Below are 19,265 nucleotides of genomic sequence, written 5' to 3' on the forward strand. Positions count from 1 at the left end.
TGGTAAGAGTTCTTACTAATCTTTTATTATTTTGCGACACAACACCACACATGAGGTGCTGCCTCCTGTCTTTCTTTTGACCCCCAGAGGTTGTGATGTAAGTTGCAGTCTGTCAAATGTTTTGCTAGCATGTTGCGTTATTGTATTGATTTTGTTTTATGAGAAAATTCAAGCAACAGCAAGAGTGGACACATCTATAACTTTTCTGACATTTTCCGTCTTCCATCTATGAACTTCTACAATGATCTTGCTGCAAGTGGCTGATCTTAATCTGACCAAGGACTCTTAGGGGAATTGATTTTCTTAGAGCTGCTTTGACATCTTTGTTTCTTAAGGTATAAATAAATGGATTTAGCAATGGAATAATAACAGTGTACACGAGGGCAAGGAATTTGTCATGTTGACTTCCTTTGGGCCTAACATATACAATAATGACTGAGGAGTAGAACAAACTGGCTACAATGAGGTGAGATGAACAGGTGGAGAAAGCCTTCTGTTTGCCTACAGTGCCTTTAATTTTTGAAATGGTGGCGATGATATGGATGTAGAATCCTAAGATGATCATAAATGGAAGCACGCTGGCAAATAAAGCTGAAAAACTTGTGGCCAAGTTGCTGGACAAAGGATTGGAACATGCTAAATTCTGAATTGGAGACAAATCACAAAAGAAATGGTTGACTTCATTGGGTCCACAAAACTCCAGTTCAACTGTAAATGTTGTAGGTATGGCAGCTATGAAAAATCCAATGATCCATGGGGCAACTGCAAGTTCAATATAATGAGATTTGTTCATTATACTGGGATAACGCAAAGGGTTGTTAATGGCTAAATCACGATCAAAGGCCATAACGGCTAGAAGGTAACATTCTGCCACACCCAAAGAATTAAAAGCGTACAACTGGGCAAAGCACCCTGTAAATGTGATCTTCCTGCTAGATTCAATCAAATTAGCTAGAAGTTTAGGAACGGTAACAGATACAAATATTATTTCTAGAAGAGCAAAATTGCTAATGAAAAAATACATTGGTGTATGAAGTGAACGTGCATATCTTACTAAGACAAGTATGGCACTGTTCCCCAAAACGCAGCATATAAATGCCAAGAGGACGAAGGCAAAAAGTAAAATCTGCAGATGCTGTAATTGACAAAAGGCAAGAAGTATGAATTCAGTTACAATAGTCTTGTTGAAAGGTTGGGCTTTGAAGAGAAGAAACTCCTATACAAGAAAAAACACATACATATTAGTAAAAATATGCAAAGCACGGTACAGTACTTTTTGAAGGTTCACAATTTATTTGTAAACCAAGGAAGTTCTAATGATCAACTGATCGATGTTGGTTGAGCTTCTGTAAACCCCAGTGATCCGTTGATATCTCTCAAGTTGAGAAAGCTGATTCCACTAAAGCTTCGGCAGCTACCTCTAAAGTGCAAATGTCGGTTCTCAAATGTTAATAAAACGACAAATAAGATTGCCACAAAAACTGTACACAAAATGGACTTAAGGACTTACTATAATAAACCAAGTTCATTTGAAAAGACGATAACTACATTGGAGATGAGCGAATTGATTCTAAACTAATAAAATTTGTGACAATTTAAAAAAATAATAATAATTGTCAGCCACCATTTACAGGTCAGAAGACAAAGAAGAAGGCATCTACCTCCAAAAAGGGATAGTTTTTGGACAAGTTCAATTTAAAAAAAATCAGACAGTAAACAGTAAATATCATTGTTACTTTGACTTTATTAATGCTGTCTTGGTGTCAAAGGGTTGGATACAGTCCTAGGAGACCACAGAATGCCATGTATGAGTTTTCAGACAATTGGGGCACTTTCAATTTGAGTCGAATTTATTCAGACCCCAATTGAATCTAGAGACTGATTTGTGTGAATTTCTAAAAAATTACTCCTCTCTGAACAACAGGTTCTGAAAGTTTAAACCAAAAAGAGGAAGTTTGTATTTCAGTAACACTAGTTGTGAACAAGACTACAGAACTGGACTTCACCTATAACAGTTGCCTTTGAAAGGTGCTAATAGTATCTTCCAGTACTCAGATACTCACAAAATGTACAATAGGTCCAAATTGCATAACTACTGGATGGTCACAAAAAATAACATTATGATGCATGCATCAACACTGGCAGACAAAATAAGTCTAGATAACAGAAACCAAATGATGATAGTAAACAAAGCAAGGAGATGAGCCCTAGAAGTCCTCAGTGTAGTGCACAAGTTTTCAGGCCAGTTTGGGTGCTTTTGATTCAGGGCGAATTTATTATGTATCCAAATAGAATTTTCCAACCAATTAGTTAGAATAGGACCTGAAACATAACTCAAAAAATGTGTTTCCTTCTACAAGATAGCAATGCCTATGACATACACAGTAGACTAAAGTCAGAAGAACCTGCTGATTTAAGTAGGCCTGGCCAGCTATATAATTTTTATGGGCTGTCATGAAAAAGGAACAAACATGTTGGATTTTAAACTGCAAGGCCCTGCTTTTTGCAGGAGATAGGTGCCCTGAGGTTTTTGGCAGTAGCAAATTTCTTTCTCACATATACAGAAGAATTGCGAAGAATATCTGTTGGCCGACAGCTTTCATTTTCTTAGAGCCTTACACAGAGGCAGGGGAGCACAGGGATCAAATAACGCCTTAGGCCTTAGTATGGGCCCCCCAAATGGAACATGCAATGAATTTATGATGGGAACACAGGAGAATCAGCTTGATGTCCCCCCTCCAAGCCCAGGTACACCACTGATAGGAGGAACTAAACTGATTACAATCTACTACTCCCTGTAAGAAGCTATTTCAGGTAAAGGATAAGCTGGCTATAATGTTTTGCAATTAATGATTACTTACAAGAAATCCAGAAATAAGCCTTCTCCCTTGATCGCAGTTTTATATCACAAATCTCTTGGTCTATGAACCTCCAGTAATATTAGGCCAGCTTCACATATGTTAGATTTTCAGTGCCATTTCCATGCTAAACAGTTGAATCAGGTACAGTATAGCACAAGTAAATTGGGACTATTTGAAAATGCAGAGGCATCTTTCAAAATTTCAGATCTGTAGCACGCTTTATTCTACATGGCTCGCAAGCCAAAGGATGGACAACATCAGAGTAGCAAGCAACAGCAAGTCTTTCTACAGAAAGCCATACCTTTAACACTTGCCAAATTCCACACAGTCCCCTTTGTGCCTTTACATAGCAGTTATGTCCCCTTAGTGCCCCACACAGTAAATATGCCCCCTAAGTGCCCAATGACAGTAGAATGCGCCCTTGCATCCCCTTTCATAGTAAGATGTTCCCTTAGTGCCCCCACACAGTAGTAATTCCCCTTAGTGCCACTTTCACAGTCGAATGCTCCCTTAGTACCCCTCAGATAAGATATGCCCCCTTTACAAAAAAAAGACCCATACAATAGTTCCGCCCTCTTAATGCCCCCTTACAACAGTTTTGCCACCTTAGTGCCCCCTTAACAATAGGGTTGCCCCTTAGTGCCCCCTCACAATAGTGAAGCCCCTATACTTTTAATAAAGTAAGAAAGTAATATTCACCTAGCCCTGTTCATCTGATGAAGCAAGCAAATAATCCCCAGGTTTGCACACCCTCCAGCTCAGCTCAGTATGAACGATGACATCACTGCATCCCACTTGCATGCTGGGGAGAGCACAAGTCAGTGAATGGTGGGGCAGCTAGCTGACGGCTCCGAGTGTCATCACTGTATTCAAATGTATCTGCCTTCTCAAGATACAGATACAGTTGAAATCGGGATATGCTGAAGCCCTGAAATGCAGGACTGTCCCGCTACATGCAGGACAGTTGGGAGGCTGTATTCTATTTTATCCACCCTTTGGAATTGCAAAGGGTAAAATTATTGTCAAATCTGCACATCATAGGCTGCAAAAGTATAGGAAAGAAAATAATTGTTTTTACCTCTGATTTATTTCCCATATTTAAATGTAGGCAATATTGTTCGGTGTCAGGCATTATATTCTTGTAAATCACAGATGAAAAGACGAATTACAACAAGGATCCACACTTTTTATAATGAATTTAATTGGATAGGGATTTTCAAGAACAGGTGCTGAGGGGAGTGTGCTCCTCTGGGACTTTACAGCATAAGCTAAGGCTTCATCATAAAACAACTAACAATGAGATTTGTGTATCAATCAGTTCATATTAATGACAAGAGATGAGCGAATTTAAAAAAAATTGATTGCTCGGTTCGATGAACTTTTTGGGAAAAATTCAGTTCGATCCGAAGATATTTGCGGCTAATTTCATTAAAAAAAACTGCTATTTCCTGGCTGCAGAGAGCCTTTATAGTGGTGTAGAACACTGTGCCTTGTAGTAACACGCATAGGGAGTCTGCTGTGGTAGTGAAATAATACTGTGAGTCCGTATGACATGCAGATGACATGGAATCACTGCACACTTCACTTATTTGGGCAGTCACAGGGCCAAAACTGACCCAGGGCATTCTGTTGTCCATTCTTTTGGGATTTGGGATGGGTGGGGTTGAATTAAATTATGCAATGTTCCACCCCCCACCTTTCTGCTTCAGTTAAGGTCCCTTTAGATGGGACGAGACAACAGTCGATTGTCGGGAATGAAGCCTTACTTTCCGGCAATTGCATGTTGTCAGCAAAGCAGACCACTGCATTTACATGCAGCGATCTCCTCCACAGTATGTGGAGGTGTGATCACTAATGCTATCTCTCATCCCCATGAAGACGTGTTGTTTACCGGCAGCAGAGCACGTTTACATAGCACGATCTGCTGCCGGCAAACAACGATTTGTGTCCACACAAAAGATCTATTACCCGATGAACAAGCATTTTGCTCGTTCATTGTGTAATTAGCGGTACATTTACACCACTAGATAATCATTAATGAGTGTTCCTATGAACGCTCGTTAGCGATTATCTCGGCCTGTGTAAAGGTCCTTTTAGGGTGAGATGGCCTGACCCCTGGCAAAAAAAGAGAGATTTTACTAAAGAAAACCCTATTTCACCGTTTGGCCGCTGTGAGCTTCCCACCTGCCCATTTCCATACGTGTTTGGTGCTTATTTTGTTTTCTTCTTTTTAGACATTTTTTAAAAAAAAATTTCCATTTCAAGTCATGACTGGCGACCGGTTGTTCGTGTAAAAGAGTGTGGTAGAGATGAAGGTGGACTTGCCCAGCAGGTGTGGTGGTCGGCATACCACTTCAGATCCCTCCGGTTTCGCGTTTTATAAAATTAGAACCACTCAGTGGTTAAATTTGAGATTTGAACAAAGCTGTGACCAACCTCCATCCAACAATTAGTAACATTGCTTTAAAGCAAAAAAACAGAACTACTTCTTGCAACATGCAATCAATACCCCTTGTTTTGCTGAACCGCAAGTGTTCTCAGCGGTACAGGGCTAATAAGGACACCAGTTTTAAACTGCGACAAAAGGTTCCTGATATGGCAATTTTTTGTTTTTGCGTTTTCGTTTTTTTGCTTCCTGCCTTCCCAGAGCCATAAGTTTTTTATGTGTTTTTTTTCCATTTTGCTTGTTTTCTATGGGACCAGTTGGACTTCTTATCGCCACCATTTAATATTGCATATAATGTAGTAGCAAGTTGGAAATAAAATCCAAATGTGGTGGACTTTGAAAAAAATGCATTTTTGCTAGAGTGTTATTGTTTTTTTATTTTTTACAGAGTTCACGTTGTGGTGAAACTGACCAGTTTCCTTCATTTTTTGGTCAGTTCTTCTTATGTTTTAATACTGTAAAAAAAAAAAAAAACATTTTAACAAAAAGGAATATTTCCTTTTCACTACCAAGCTAAGTGAGGGCTCATTTTCATGCGGGGCAATCTGTAGTTTTTATTGATCCATTTTGGGATGTGTATAACATTTTGATCAGGGGTTAATGGTATTCTTTGTGCTGTGGGAGTATAATTATTGGTGGTCTCCATAAGAGAAGACCAAGAAATATTACTTGGTTGGTCTCATCTTAAATAGACTGAAATTTGCTTCACTTGGTGAGATAGCAGCAACACATCACACAACTCCTTACAGACATCATCATCTTCCAGTCAAATGCCCTTGGATTGTGGAAGGAAATCCAGTAATAAGACAATCACCAATTTGATGTCACCATTGGTCAGATATGAAACAAGGCCTACTGCTGCAAGACAGAAGTGTTAATCACTGAGCCACCATGCTGCTCAGAACTGCCAAGCAGCACTCAAGTGATGGAAATGTAAAAGCAAAAAATAAAATAAAAATTGTACCCCCTCCACCTTTCCAATTGCTGGTTTATGTCACCACTCACCTCATCATGCTAGTTTGTACTGAAGTACATTGTGGCTCAGTGTTTAGTGCTGGTGGTTTTTGTAATTGTGGTCCTGAGTTTGAATCCACACAAGGCTATTATCTGCATGTAGTGCTTGCACTGTAGGTTTCATCCATTAAGGTGCTGCTTGGTTATTTTGGAAATTACTTGATGAGCTCCAATGGGGGCAGTGAGTGGTGATACTCTCTGTTCAGTGCTATGAAAGTAAAATAAATGAAGGTCTCCCTAAGAGGACACCAATGAATGTTACTTTAGAATAACTGTGGCTTGCACTATATGTTGGCCCACTTTGACAGTACTCCCTCATTTTGAGGAATACGCAGTTCTTCATCCAGTTCCTTCTTCTGCGCCTCATATGGTGAGAATTATAACTATCCCTGTACTTTACATTGTGAGTGGGCATTTTGTAGACATTCTAATATTCAGTGGTTTCTGAAGTACCTGGGGTTCCTTTATAGTCTCAGGAGAGGCATAGCATGGTGGCTCAGTGCTGTTGCAGTACGTAAGGTCCTGAGTTCAAATCTGGGCTGGTGAAAAGGGCAGAGTCATTATTTCAAATGGTTGACTTGCCTTTTATTGCTGCTGTAGGCTTATTTTCCTTCTGTCCTCAGTGATCAAGTACTTGAGCAGTACTAGGCTTAGGAACATTGAGAGACATTGGACATCTCATCATCCACCACCTCCTCCGACTGCTTGCTGGTGCTGAGATGAGTGGTGGCTCAGTGGTTAGCACTGCTGTCTTACAATACTATGCTCCTTGGTTCAAATCCAACCTCATGCTGTTACCTGATGGGGGTTTCACTGTTCTCAAAAAAGGTTCAGCTAGTTGGTGAGATCCATTTGGAGACAGGAAAGTAAGATTCAATGTGTGCTATGTAATTAATGGTGGTCCCCCTTGTGGAGACCAAACACCACACTTAACCCCATTTTTTTTAATACTACAAAACAAATTACCACCTACTTGGTAATTTCCCCAACACCACACAGTCTCCATTGAGTAAGCTTAGTCAGGATTGAACCAACTTTGGCTTGCGCTATATGTTGGCCCACTTTGACAGTTCTCCGTCATTTTGAAGAATAAGAGGTTCATCATCCATCTTCTTCTTCTTCTTCTTCTTCTTCTTCTTCTTCTGCAACTCATACTTATATATGGTGATGACCATAAATATCCCTGTACTTTACATTGTGAGCGGGTATTCTCTAGATATTCTCCTCCTGAAATATTGTACTCACCACTCAAAAAACAGTTGCTACTTTGGGTAGCATGGTGGCTTAATGCTTGACATTGATGTTTTGCAACGCTGGGGTCCTGAGTTCAAATCTGATTTAGACTTGTGGAACTGGCAGAGTGATTATTTGAAAGGGTCCACTTGCCTTTTATTGCTGCCAGCTCATTTTGCCTTCTGTCCTCAGTGATCAAGTACTTGGGCAGTACTAGGCTTAGGAACATTGAGAAACACTAGAACTACATAGACATCTCTTCACCTAAAGGGTCTCCTCCCGTTGCTGGTCCATGTCATCATTAAGTGCCAACTGCTTGCTAGTACTGAGCTGAGTGGTGGCTCAGTGGTTAGCACTGCTGTCTTACAATACTATGCTCCTTGGTTCAAATCCAACCTCATGCTGTTACCTGATGGGGGTTTCACTGTTCTCCAGAAAGGTGCAGTTAGTTGGTGAGATCCCTTTGGAGACAGGATTGTAAGGTTCAATGTGTGCTGTGTAATTAATGTTGGTCTCCCTGGTGGAGACCAAACACCACACTTAACTTTTTTTTTTTTTAAAATACTGCAAAAATGTATTTACCCTTTCCTCCCTCACACCAAATTACCACCTACTGGTTACAGCTCCCAACACCACACAGCCTCCATCCAGTAAGCTCTCTCTCACACTTGGTCAGGCTTGAACCAAGGGCCCTATTGCTCTACACCATCAGCAGCCATGCATCATTAAACTCTGGAGCCACCACACTGCTCAACAGAAAAGCCTACTATTGGGGGAATGATGACCTGACCCTGCAATGGGAGGAGGCCCCCTATCTTGTTATATTTCCATCACCTCATAGTGTTAAAAAGCAGATGTGGGGCAGCCTTGTGGCTCAGTGCATAGCACTTGGGTCTTGCAGCATTGGGATCCTTGGTTCAAATCTAATTTATTTTTGCTCACCTATATAATAGCAACATATTACACAGCTATAGTCCTAGGTAAGAAAAAAAATCCAGGGAGAAAAAACAATCTTTATGTCATGGTGTCTTTAAGCAGATTTGAACTAAGGATCCCAGAACCACCAATACACCAGCACTAACCTCTGAGCCACCACATTGCCCAACAAAGAAAACCCCTTTTGAACACTCTATGAAGTGATAGAAATGTAACTGCCAAAACGAATATGGTGCGTTCACCCATTGCTAGTTTATATCACCATGTGCCTCATAGCGCATGCTAATATTAAGCCGGATGGTGGCTTGGTAGTTAGCACTGTTGTCTTGAGTTTGAATCCACATTAGACTGATATTGGCACGGAGTGTGTATGTTCTCCGTGAGCTTCCTTCAGAAACATACAGCTGGTGGTGAGCTCCAATGGGGACAGGGAGTGATCATCCTCTTCATACAGGGCAACAGAGTAAATGGAAGTCTTGTTTGAGGAGAGTAAGAAATGGTCAGTGGGGTAATATTTATCCAACCATTGCTGTTATCTGATGAGGGTTTCTCTGTTCTCCAGAAAGATACAGATAGGTGGTGAGATCTATTTGGAGACAGGAAAGTAAGGGTCAATTTGTGCTGTGCAAGTATAATTAATAGTCGCCTCCCCGGTGGAGACCAAACACCACACTTAACTTGATTCCTTTGCTTTCCTTCACCAAACTACTATGCCCCATATTGCTCCCACCCTTGAACCAAGGACCACACATCTATAAGACACCATTCCTAACCACTGGAACCAACACACTTCCCAACACACTAAACCACTAGGAGGTGAATAATGACATGACCCAGCAATGGGAGGAGCAACCCACCTCAAAAAAGAAAAATACTTGTGCTTCCACACACCAAGTTACTTCTAACACCACACAAGATCATTGCAGTTCTCACCCATGGCCAGGATTGAACCAAGGGCCCCACAACTCTACAACACCAGTACTATCAAGTCAAGCCACCACTCAGCTCAACACAACAGCTCACTATGAGGTGAATATGAATACTGCAGAAAATGGCTGCTGGGGAGTTTCTTATATAGTAAGGGGTAGGCAACTTTCCTATTGGTTGCTAGGGATGTTGCTCTGACAAAGATAATGCAGCCTTCTCATTGGCCCACAAGCAAGAAGGGAGGTTACTGATGAAAAAAAAAATAATCTAGAATATTCGCTTTTACGAAGATATAGCACTATATTCGACATCTTCGCGAATTCTCGAAGTGCCGATATTCGCAAGAAAAATCACTATTCATGATGTGGGTCACCCTCTGTATGTTAACAGTGCGAGATCATTGGCCCAAATTCATTTAATTCTTTAAATCAGTTTTTTAAGCTTTTATACTCATTTAAGGGCTCTTTCACACTTCCGTTGTCCGGATCCGTCGTGTACTCCATTTGCCGGAAGTGCCCGCCGGCTCCGTAACACCGCAAGTGAACTGAAAGCATTTGAAGACGGATCCGTCTTCAAAATGCGTTCAGTGTTACTATGGCACCCAGGACGCTATTAAAGTCCTGGTTGCCATAGTAGTAGTGGGGAGCGGGGGAGCAGTATACTTACCGTCCGTGCGGCTCCCGGGGCGCTCGAGAATGACGTCAGGGCGCCCCATGCGCATGGATGACGTCATCCATGCGAACACGTCATCCATACGCGTGGGGCGCCCTGACGTCACTCTGAAGCGCCCTGGGAGCCGCACGGACGGTAAGTATACTGCTCCCCCGCTCCCCACTACACTTTACCATGGCAAACAGGACTTTAGCGTCCCGGCAGCCATGGTAACCATTCAGAAAAAGCTAAACGTCGGATCCGGTAATGCGCCGAAACGACGTTTAGCTTAAGGCCGGATACGGATTAATGCCTTTCAATGGGCAATAATTCCAGATCCGGCCTTGCGGCAAGTGTTCAGGATTTTTGACCGGAGCAACAAGCGCAGCATGCTGCGGTATTTTCTCCGGCCTTCCGTTCCGGAACTGAAGACATCCTGAACAAGTGTGAAAGAGCCCTTATGCCCATCATTTGTATTCTAATGTCACCTTCAACTAATTTCCCTTTTGGAAAGCTCACTGCAACTTTCTTTTTTAGTACTGGTGATAACTAGGGATGAGCGAATCGACTTCGGATGAAACATCCGAAGTCGATTCGCATAAAACTTCGTTCCAATACTGTACAGAGCAGGAGCTCTGTACAGTATTAGAATGTATTGGCTCTGATGAGCCAAAGTTATTGCTTTGCAAAGTCTTGCGAGACTTCTGGTAATAACTTCATAAATTAATTTCTACTGTAAAAAAACATTTCCCAAACTTGGGTTCGGTTCCTAGGTACCAATTGGAACTGAACCAGAGTTCGGGAAATGGTATTGGTACGAAGTTTTATGCAAATCGACTTCGGATATTTCATCCGAAGTCGATTTGCTCATCCCTAGTGATCGCATCTTCTCAAAATTCATCAAAAAAAAAAAATGTCCATAAGAAACAACTTGAGCCACCTCAACGTTACTATCTCTTATCAGCTGCCAGCTACATGGCTCAGTCTCTGTGTGAATACCGCCTTGTGTCCTGAGTCATTACTCAATGTCAGTGATCAGAGGCTTCTCTGTAACTTACAGTAATTATCTTATTAACCCTACTCGGGGATTCAGCACTAAAGAGAAGGGAGAGCATTACTTTCTTCCTACTGACACATCTGGTTCACACACAGTTGTCCTTGTTAGCACTTTCCTGCCAGATATTACGTTAGTCATTCACCGTACTTTGTAATGTAAACCAATAAAGATTATTACGTTTTTATACAAGTTATCACTGACAGAGGCATAATCAGACATTTATTCTTAATAACACACCAAAAGTGATATTTCAATAGGTTTTGTGGGTTTAAAACCCAGAGAATGTTTACATTGTTCAAGAGATCATTACAACCATGAAAGTTTTTCTAATTAATATTAACTGTATCTCATTCATTCTATTGGCTAATTCCGCAGGAAATCCTCCAAAAGAATGAATAAGATGCAGTGAATAGTGCCAGTCGCCAAAAAGCATAGCTTCTGACTTCCAGTAGTTGACCTTGTCCCCATAAGCTTGTCCAAACGCCTCACTTCTGGATGAGTGCAATCTCCGAATGTTGGCCAGTGTAGTAGATGGTCATGGTGTTAGTGATGTCGCGAACATAAAATTTTCAGTTCGCGAACAGCGAACGCGAACTTCCGCAAATGTTCGCGAACTGGCGAACCGGGCGAACCGCCATAGACTTCAATAGACAGGCGAATTTTAAAACCCACAGGGACTCTTTCTGGCCACAATAGTGATGAGAAAGTTGTTTCAAGGGGTCTAACACCTGGACTGTGGCATGCCGGAGGGGGATCTATGGCAAAACTCCCATGGAAAATTACGTAGTGGACGCAGAGTCGGGTTTTAATCCATAAAGGGCATAAATCAACTAACATTCCTAAATTGTTTGGAATAACGTGCTTTAAAACATCCAGTGTGTGTATACGATCAGGTATGATGTTGTATCGATCAGGTAGTGTAAGGGTTACGCCCGCATCACAGACATTGACAGACCAAACTCCCCTTTTAATGCACCGCAAACAGTTCATTTGCACAACCGCAAACTCCCCATTTGCACAAGGTTGGATACCAAGCTAGCCACGTCCCGGTGATGTCATTGAAGGTTTCTTCCTCCACCCAGCCACGTACAACACCAAGGGTCCCCGAAAGGTCAATTGAATTGATTTTTCGAACGGGGAGATGGTTAAAAAAACGCTGGCTCCCTCCCCTTTGTTTTTATCCACGGTGACTGCGTCTGCGCCGTGCAATTTACTGTCACACCCGATATGAGTGGTATTTTCTGTAGTACTATTCTCATCAGTTTAATCCCTCTAACGTCCCCGACTCCCCAATCTGGGGGCCATTTATTAAACAGATTTTTCGGACGGGGAGATGGTTAAAAAAACGCTGGCTCCCTCCACTCTGTTTTAATCCACGGTGACTGCGTCTGCGCCGTGCAATTTACTGTCACACCCGATATGAGTGGTATTTTCTGTAGTACTATTCTCATCAGTTTAATCCCTCTAACGTCCCCAATCTGGGTGCCATTTATTGAATAGATTTTTCGAACGGGGTGATGGTTAAAAAAAACCTGGCTCCCTCCACTCTGTTTTAAACCACGGTGACTGCGTCTGCGCCGTGCAATTTACTGTCACACCCGATATGAGTGGTATTTTCTGTAGTACTATTCTCATCAGTTTAATCCCTCTAACGTCCCCAATCTGGGTGCCATTTATTGAATAGATTTTTCGAACGGGGAGATGGTTAAAAAAACGCTGGCTCCCTCCACTCTGTTTTAAACCACGGTGACTGCATCTGCGCCGTGCAATTTACTGTCACACCCGATATGAGTGGTATTTTCTGTAGTACTATTCTCATCAGTTTAATCCCTCTAACATCCCCAATTTGGGGGCCATTTATTAAATAGATTTTTTGAACGGGGAGATGGTTAAAAAAACGCTGGCTCCCTCCACCGATATGAGTGGTATTTTCTGTAGTATTATTCTCATCAGTTTAATCCCTGTTACGTCCCATATCAGGAATTGCCTTTTATGAAAAAAAATTTAGGCCGGGTACCTTCGACTGCCTTCACAGTGACAGACCAAACTCTCATACACTAAACTGAATTGATTTCAGGAACCGGGAGATGGAAAAAGCAGCTTGGTCGGTCCTCTTACTCCCAAATTGGGGCACTGCGCGTGCACAGAGCAATGTGCTGTGACACCCTATATGAGTGGTGTCTTAACTAGTACTATTGCTATCAGTTTAATCCCTGTTACGGACCCTATCCGGTCGAATTGATTAACCATTGTCGAATCCCCCATTGACATCCCCCTTATAAGCTGTGTAAAGCATATTTTTTAGTTTGGTTTTGAACTGCTGCATCCTTTCCGACTTTTGGTAATTTGGTAACATTTCTGCCACTTTCTGCTTATACCGGGGGTCTAGTAGCGTGGCCACCCGATCGCTTTTGGTCTGACCATAATGAAGCAACGGCCTTATCATCTGGGGTGTGGCAACATTGCCAACACACTTTTATAGAGGTGATGATGATTGCTTCATTGTGATACGCAAGCCCCTTCACCACAACAAGGTAACGATCACGAAGGGGAATTGACACTTGTATGTGCCTTTTTTTTTTGGTTTTTTTTTGCAGCCACAGTGCTGCACCATAGGACAGAAAAATTAGGCATGTACACATGCCTGAAAAATAATGGCACTGTTGCAGACGCTATTGTAGCAGCGGCCGGAAAAATTTATGTTTTCCAGGCAGAAAAGTGACTAAAACATTACGGCTTGAACCCTAGTTGGTGGTGGAGAATTCACGAAAGTCATCCGGTATGCAGACATTAAATACAGCAGCGTGGGGACCATTTTGAGGCCAAGGCATGTAATCAGGCCTTTTGTTAGTCAAACGTATCCCCCACTGTCAGTCCCTTCGGGATCCATGCCTCATTCATCTTTATGAAGGTGAGGTAATCAACACTTTTTTGACCGAGGCGACTTCTCTTGTCAGTGACAATGCCTCCTGCTGCACTGAAGCTCCTTTCTGACAGGACACTTGAAGCAGGGCAGGCCAGAAGTTCTATCGCAAACTGGGATAGCTCAGGCCACAGGTCAAGCCTGCACACCCAGTAGTGAAGGGGTTCATTGCTCCTCAGAGTGTCGATATCTGCTGTTAAGGCGAGGTAGTCTGCTACCTGTCGGTCGAGTCGTTCTCTAAGGCTGGATCCCGAAGGGCTGTGGCGATGAGTAGGACTGAAAAAGCTCCGCATGTCCTCCATCAACAACACATCTGTAAATCGTCCAGTCCTTGCCGCCGTGGTAGGAGGAGGATTACACTCACCTCTTCCCCTGTTAGATTCCCGTTGTGCTGTGACATCTCCCTTATAAGCTGTGTAAAGCATATTTTTTAGTTTGGTTTTGAACTGCTGCATCCTTTCCGACTTTCGGTAATTTTGTAACATTTCTGCCACTTTCTGCTTATACCGGGGGTCTAGTAGCGTGGTCACCCAGTACAGATCGTTCTCCTTTATCCTTTTTATACGTGGGTCCCTCAACAGACATGACAGCATGAAAGACCCCATTTGAACAAGGTTGGATGCAGAGCTTCTCATTTCCCGTTCCTCGTCCTCACTGATGTCATTGACGGTCTGTTCTTCCCCCCAGCCACGTACAACACCATGGGTCCCAGATAGGTGACAACAACGAGCACCCTGGGGTGCCTGCTGTGGTTGGTCTTCCTCCTCCTCAAAGCCGCCACATTCCTCCTCTGACTCCTCTTCCTCATACTCCTCTTCCAGCGTTGCTGCAGGTCCGGCAAGCGATGATGACAAGGCTGTTTCTGGTGGTGATGGTGACCACAACTCTTCCTCTTCCTCTTCACGCTCATCTACAGCCTGATCCAGAACTCTTCGCAGGGCACGCTCCAGGAAGAAAACAAATGGGATGAGGTCGCTGATGGTGCCTTCGGTGCGACTGACTAGGTTTGTCACCTCCTCAAAAGGACGCATAAGCCTACAGGCATTGCGCATGAGTGTCCAGTAACGTGGCAAAAAGATTCCCAGCTCCGCAGAGGCTGTCCTAGCACCCCGGTCATACAAATACTCGTTGACGGCTTTTTCTTGTTGGAGCAGGCGGTCGAACATTAGGAGTGTTGAATTCCAACGTGTCGGGCTGTCGCATATCAAGCGCCTCACTGGCATGTTGTTTCGCCGCTGAATATCGGAAAAGTGCGCCATGGCCGTGTAGGAACGCCTGAAATGGCCACACACCTTCCTGGCCTGCTTGAGGACGTCCTGTAAGCCTGGGTACTTAGACACAAAACGTTGTACGATGAGATTCAACACATGTGCCATGCACGGCACATGTGACAACTTGCCCAAATTTAATGCCGCCAACAGATTGCTTCCATTGTCACACACTACTTTGCCGATCTCCAGTTGGTGCGGGGTCAGCCACTGATCCACCTGTGCGTTCAGGGCGGACAGGAGTGCTGGTCCTGTGTGGCTCTCTGCTTTCAGGCAAGTCAACCCCAAGATAGCGTTACACTGTCGTATCCGGGATGTGGAATAGCCCCTGGGGAGCTGGGGGGAATCAGTTGATGTGCAGCCAGACGCCGCAGCAGAAGAGGACTCAGCCGAGGAGGAAATTAAAGAGGATGGAGTAGGAGTAGAGGAGGTGGCAGTAGGTCTGCCTGCAAGTCGTGGTGGTGTCACCAACTCCGCTGCAGAGCCACGCATTCCATGCTTGTCAGCCGTCAGCAGGTTGACCCAATGCGCAGTATACGTGATATACCTGCCCTGACCGTGCTTTGCAGACCAGGTATCAGTGGTCAGATGGACCCTTGCCCCAACACTGTATGCCAGAGATGCCATGACTTCCTTTTCAATGACATGGTAGAGGTTTGGGATTGCCTTTTTTGAAAAAAAATTTCGTCCGGGTACCTTCCACTGTGGTGTCCCAATAGCGACAAATTTTTTGAAGGCCTCAGACTCTACCAGCTGGTATGGTAAAAGCTGGCGGGCTAAGAGTTCCGTCAAGCCAGCTGTCAGTCGCCGGGCAAGGGGGTGACTTTGTGACATTGGCTTCTTATGCTCAAACATGTCCTTGACAGACACCTGACTGTGGGCAGATGAGCAGGAACTGCTGAAGGTGAGAGATGGAGTGGCGGGTGGTTGAGAGGGGGCAGGGAGGACAGCAGTGGTTGACGTGGCTGAAGATGCAGGACCAGGAGGAGCATGGTGGCTTTGAGTTTGTGTGCTGCTTGTACTCATGTGTTGATCCCATAGGCGTTTGTGATGTGAGATCATGTGCCTTCGCAAAGCAGTTGTACCAAGGTGGGTGTTGGACTTCCCACGACTCAGTTTCTTTTGGCACAGGTTGCAAATGGCATTGCTTTTATCAGAGGCAGACACACAAAAAAAATGCCACACTGCTGAGCTTTGCAATGACGGCATTCTAGTGGTGGCAACAGCATGCGTTGACTGGCGTGCTGTCTGGCTGACCCCAGGTGCCGATACATGCTGTCTGACTGTGCCACTAACTCCTTGCGACGACCTCCCCCTGCTTCCAACTCGTCTCCTCATTCTCTCTGTCTCCCCTTCAGAACTTTCCCCCTCTTCTTCTCTTCGAGCAGGCACCCACGTGGCATCCGTGGACACATCGTCATCATCAACCGCTTCACTTGTATCTGACACCTCAGCAAAGGAAGCAGCAGCGGGTACAACATCATCATCATCACACTGTACGTCCATGTGTGTAATCCTGCCTGACTGAGACATATCCCCGTAATCTACATCATCTGGCAATAATGGTTGCGCATCACTAATTGCATCCAACTGATGTGTAAATAACTCCTCTGACGGATCAAGTGAAGCGGCTGTGGTGGCTGTGGTGGTAGTGGCGACGGGCGGGTGCGTGGTAACTTGAGAGCAGGTGACCGAAGCTGAGTTGGAGGAGGATGGTGCGTCAAGGTTCTTAGCGGAAGCTGTTGAAGATTGGGTGTCCTGTCTAAGCCAGTCAACTACGTCCTCTGAATTTTTCGGGTTCAGGGTACGTGGCCTCTGAAAACTGGGCATTATTCCAGGGACAGTGGAAATCACAGCACCACGACCACGACGGCCCCTGCGGGGTGGCCTGCCTCTGCCTGTCATTTTTTTTTTAGATAAGTGGTACTACGCGTGCTAGGTACTGTGCCACCCGGTATGAGTGGTTGGCACTGGCAGTGGGCACACTACAGTCTGTGGAAGTGGGCCTGACACACACTGGCAGCAGGCAAGCAACTGAATTTAGACTACTGTCTAAAAATTAAATGCCTTATTTATCGGCAAGCTACTGTGCCACCCGGTATCAGTGGTTGGCACTGGCAGTGGGCACACTACAGTCAGTGGAAGAGGGCCTGACACACACTGGCAGCAGGCAAGCAACTGAAATTACACTAAAGTGTAAAAATTAAATGCCTTATTTATCGGCAAGCTACTGTGCCACCCGGTATGAATGGTTGGCACTGGCAGTGGGCACACTACAGTCAGTGGAAGAGGGCCTGACACACACTGGCAGCAGGCAAGCAACTGAATTTAGACTACTGTCTAAAAATTAAATGCCTTATATATCGGCAAGCTACTGTGCCACCCGGTATCAGTGGTTGGCACTGGCAGTGGGCACACTACAGTCAGTGGAAGCGGGCCTGACACACACTGGCAGCAGGCAAGCAACTGAAATTACACTAAAGTGTAAAAATTAAATGCCTTATTTATCGACAAGCTACTGTGCCACCCGGTATCAGTGGTTGGCACTGGCAGTGGGCACACTACAGTCAGTGGAAGCGGGCCTGACACACACTGGCAGCAGGCAAGCAACTGAATTTAGACTACTGTCTAAAAATTAAATGCCTTATTTATCGGCAAGCTACTGTGCCACCCGGTATCAGTGGTTGGCACTGGCAGTGGGCACACTACAGTCAGTAGAAGCGGGCCTGACACACACTGGCAGCAGGCAAGCAACTGAAATTACACTAAAGTGTAAAAATTAAATGCCTTATTTATCGGCAAGCTACTGTGCCACCCGGTATGAGTGGTTGGCACTGGCAGTGGGCACACTACAGTCAGTGGAAGAGGGCCTGACACACTGACTGGCAGCAGGCAAGCAACTGAATTTAGACTACTGTCTAAAAATTAAATGCCTTATTTATCGGCAAGCTACTGTGCCACCCGGTATCAGTGGTTGGCACTGGCAGTGGGCACACTACAGTCAGTGGAAGCGGGCCTGACACACACTGGCAGCAGGCAAGCAACTGAAATTACACTAAAGTGTAAAAATTAAATGCCTTATTTATCGGCAAGCTACTGTGCCACCCGGTATCAGTGGTTGGCACTGGCAGTGGGCACACTACAGTCAGTGGAAGAGGGCCTGACACACACTGGCAGCAGGCAAGCAACTGAATTTAGACTACTGTCTAAAAATTAAATGCCTTATTTATCGGCAAGCTACTGTGCCACCCGGTATCAGTGGTTGGCACTGGCAGTGGGCACACTACAGTCAGTGGAAGCGGGCCTGACACACACTGGCAGCAGGCAAGCAACTGAATTTAGACTACTGTCTAAAAATTAAATGCCTTATTTATCGGCAAGCTACTGTGCCACCCGGTATCAGTGGTTGGCACTGGCAGTGGGCACACTACAGTCAGTTGAAGTCGGCCTGACACACACTAGCAGCAGGCAAGCAGCTGAAATTACACTAAAGTGTAAAAATTAAATGCCTTTTTTATGCAAAGTCCTGTGCCAGCCGGTATGAGTGGTGGGCACTGGCAGTGGGCACACTACAGTCAGTGGAAGTCAGCCTGACACACACTGGCAGGCAACTAACCTTAGATTAAAGTGTAAAAATTAAGTGCCTATTTTTTAAGCAAAGTCCTGTGCCACTCGGTATGACAGGGGTGGGCACTGGCAGTGGGCACACTACAGTCAGTTGAAGTCGGCCTGACACACACTAGCAGCAGGCAAGCAGCTGAAATTACATTAAAGTGTAAAAATTAAATGCCTTTTTTAAGCAAAGTCCTGTGCCAGCCGGTATGAGTGGTGGGCACTGGCAGTGGGCACACTACAGTCAGTGGAAGTCAGCCTGACACACACTGGCAGGCAACTAACCTTAGATTAAAGTGTAAAAATTAAGTGCCTATTTTTTAAGCAAAGTCCTGTG

At 44.3% G+C, this 19,265-nt stretch overlaps 1 protein-coding gene across 1 annotated transcript; it reads right to left on the bottom strand.

Annotated features, from left to right (window-relative positions):
* Positions 1 to 226: 226 nt before the first annotated feature.
* On the bottom strand, positions 227 to 7,496 carry LOC120981502 (olfactory receptor 10A4-like). Its single transcript, XM_040411040.1, has 3 exons — positions 7,384 to 7,496; positions 3,764 to 3,854; positions 227 to 1,216 (listed from the first exon to the last, which is right to left on the bottom strand). Exons 1-3 carry the CDS (start codon positions 7,494 to 7,496, stop codon positions 227 to 229), a joined length of 1,194 nt encoding a protein of 397 aa, XP_040266974.1.
* Between the last annotated feature and the right edge of the window lie 11,769 nt (positions 7,497 to 19,265).

The sequence above is a fragment of the Bufo bufo genome, chromosome 11 (assembly GCF_905171765.1).
Source record: "Bufo bufo chromosome 11, aBufBuf1.1, whole genome shotgun sequence".
Taxonomy (NCBI): Eukaryota; Metazoa; Chordata; class Amphibia; order Anura; family Bufonidae; genus Bufo; species Bufo bufo.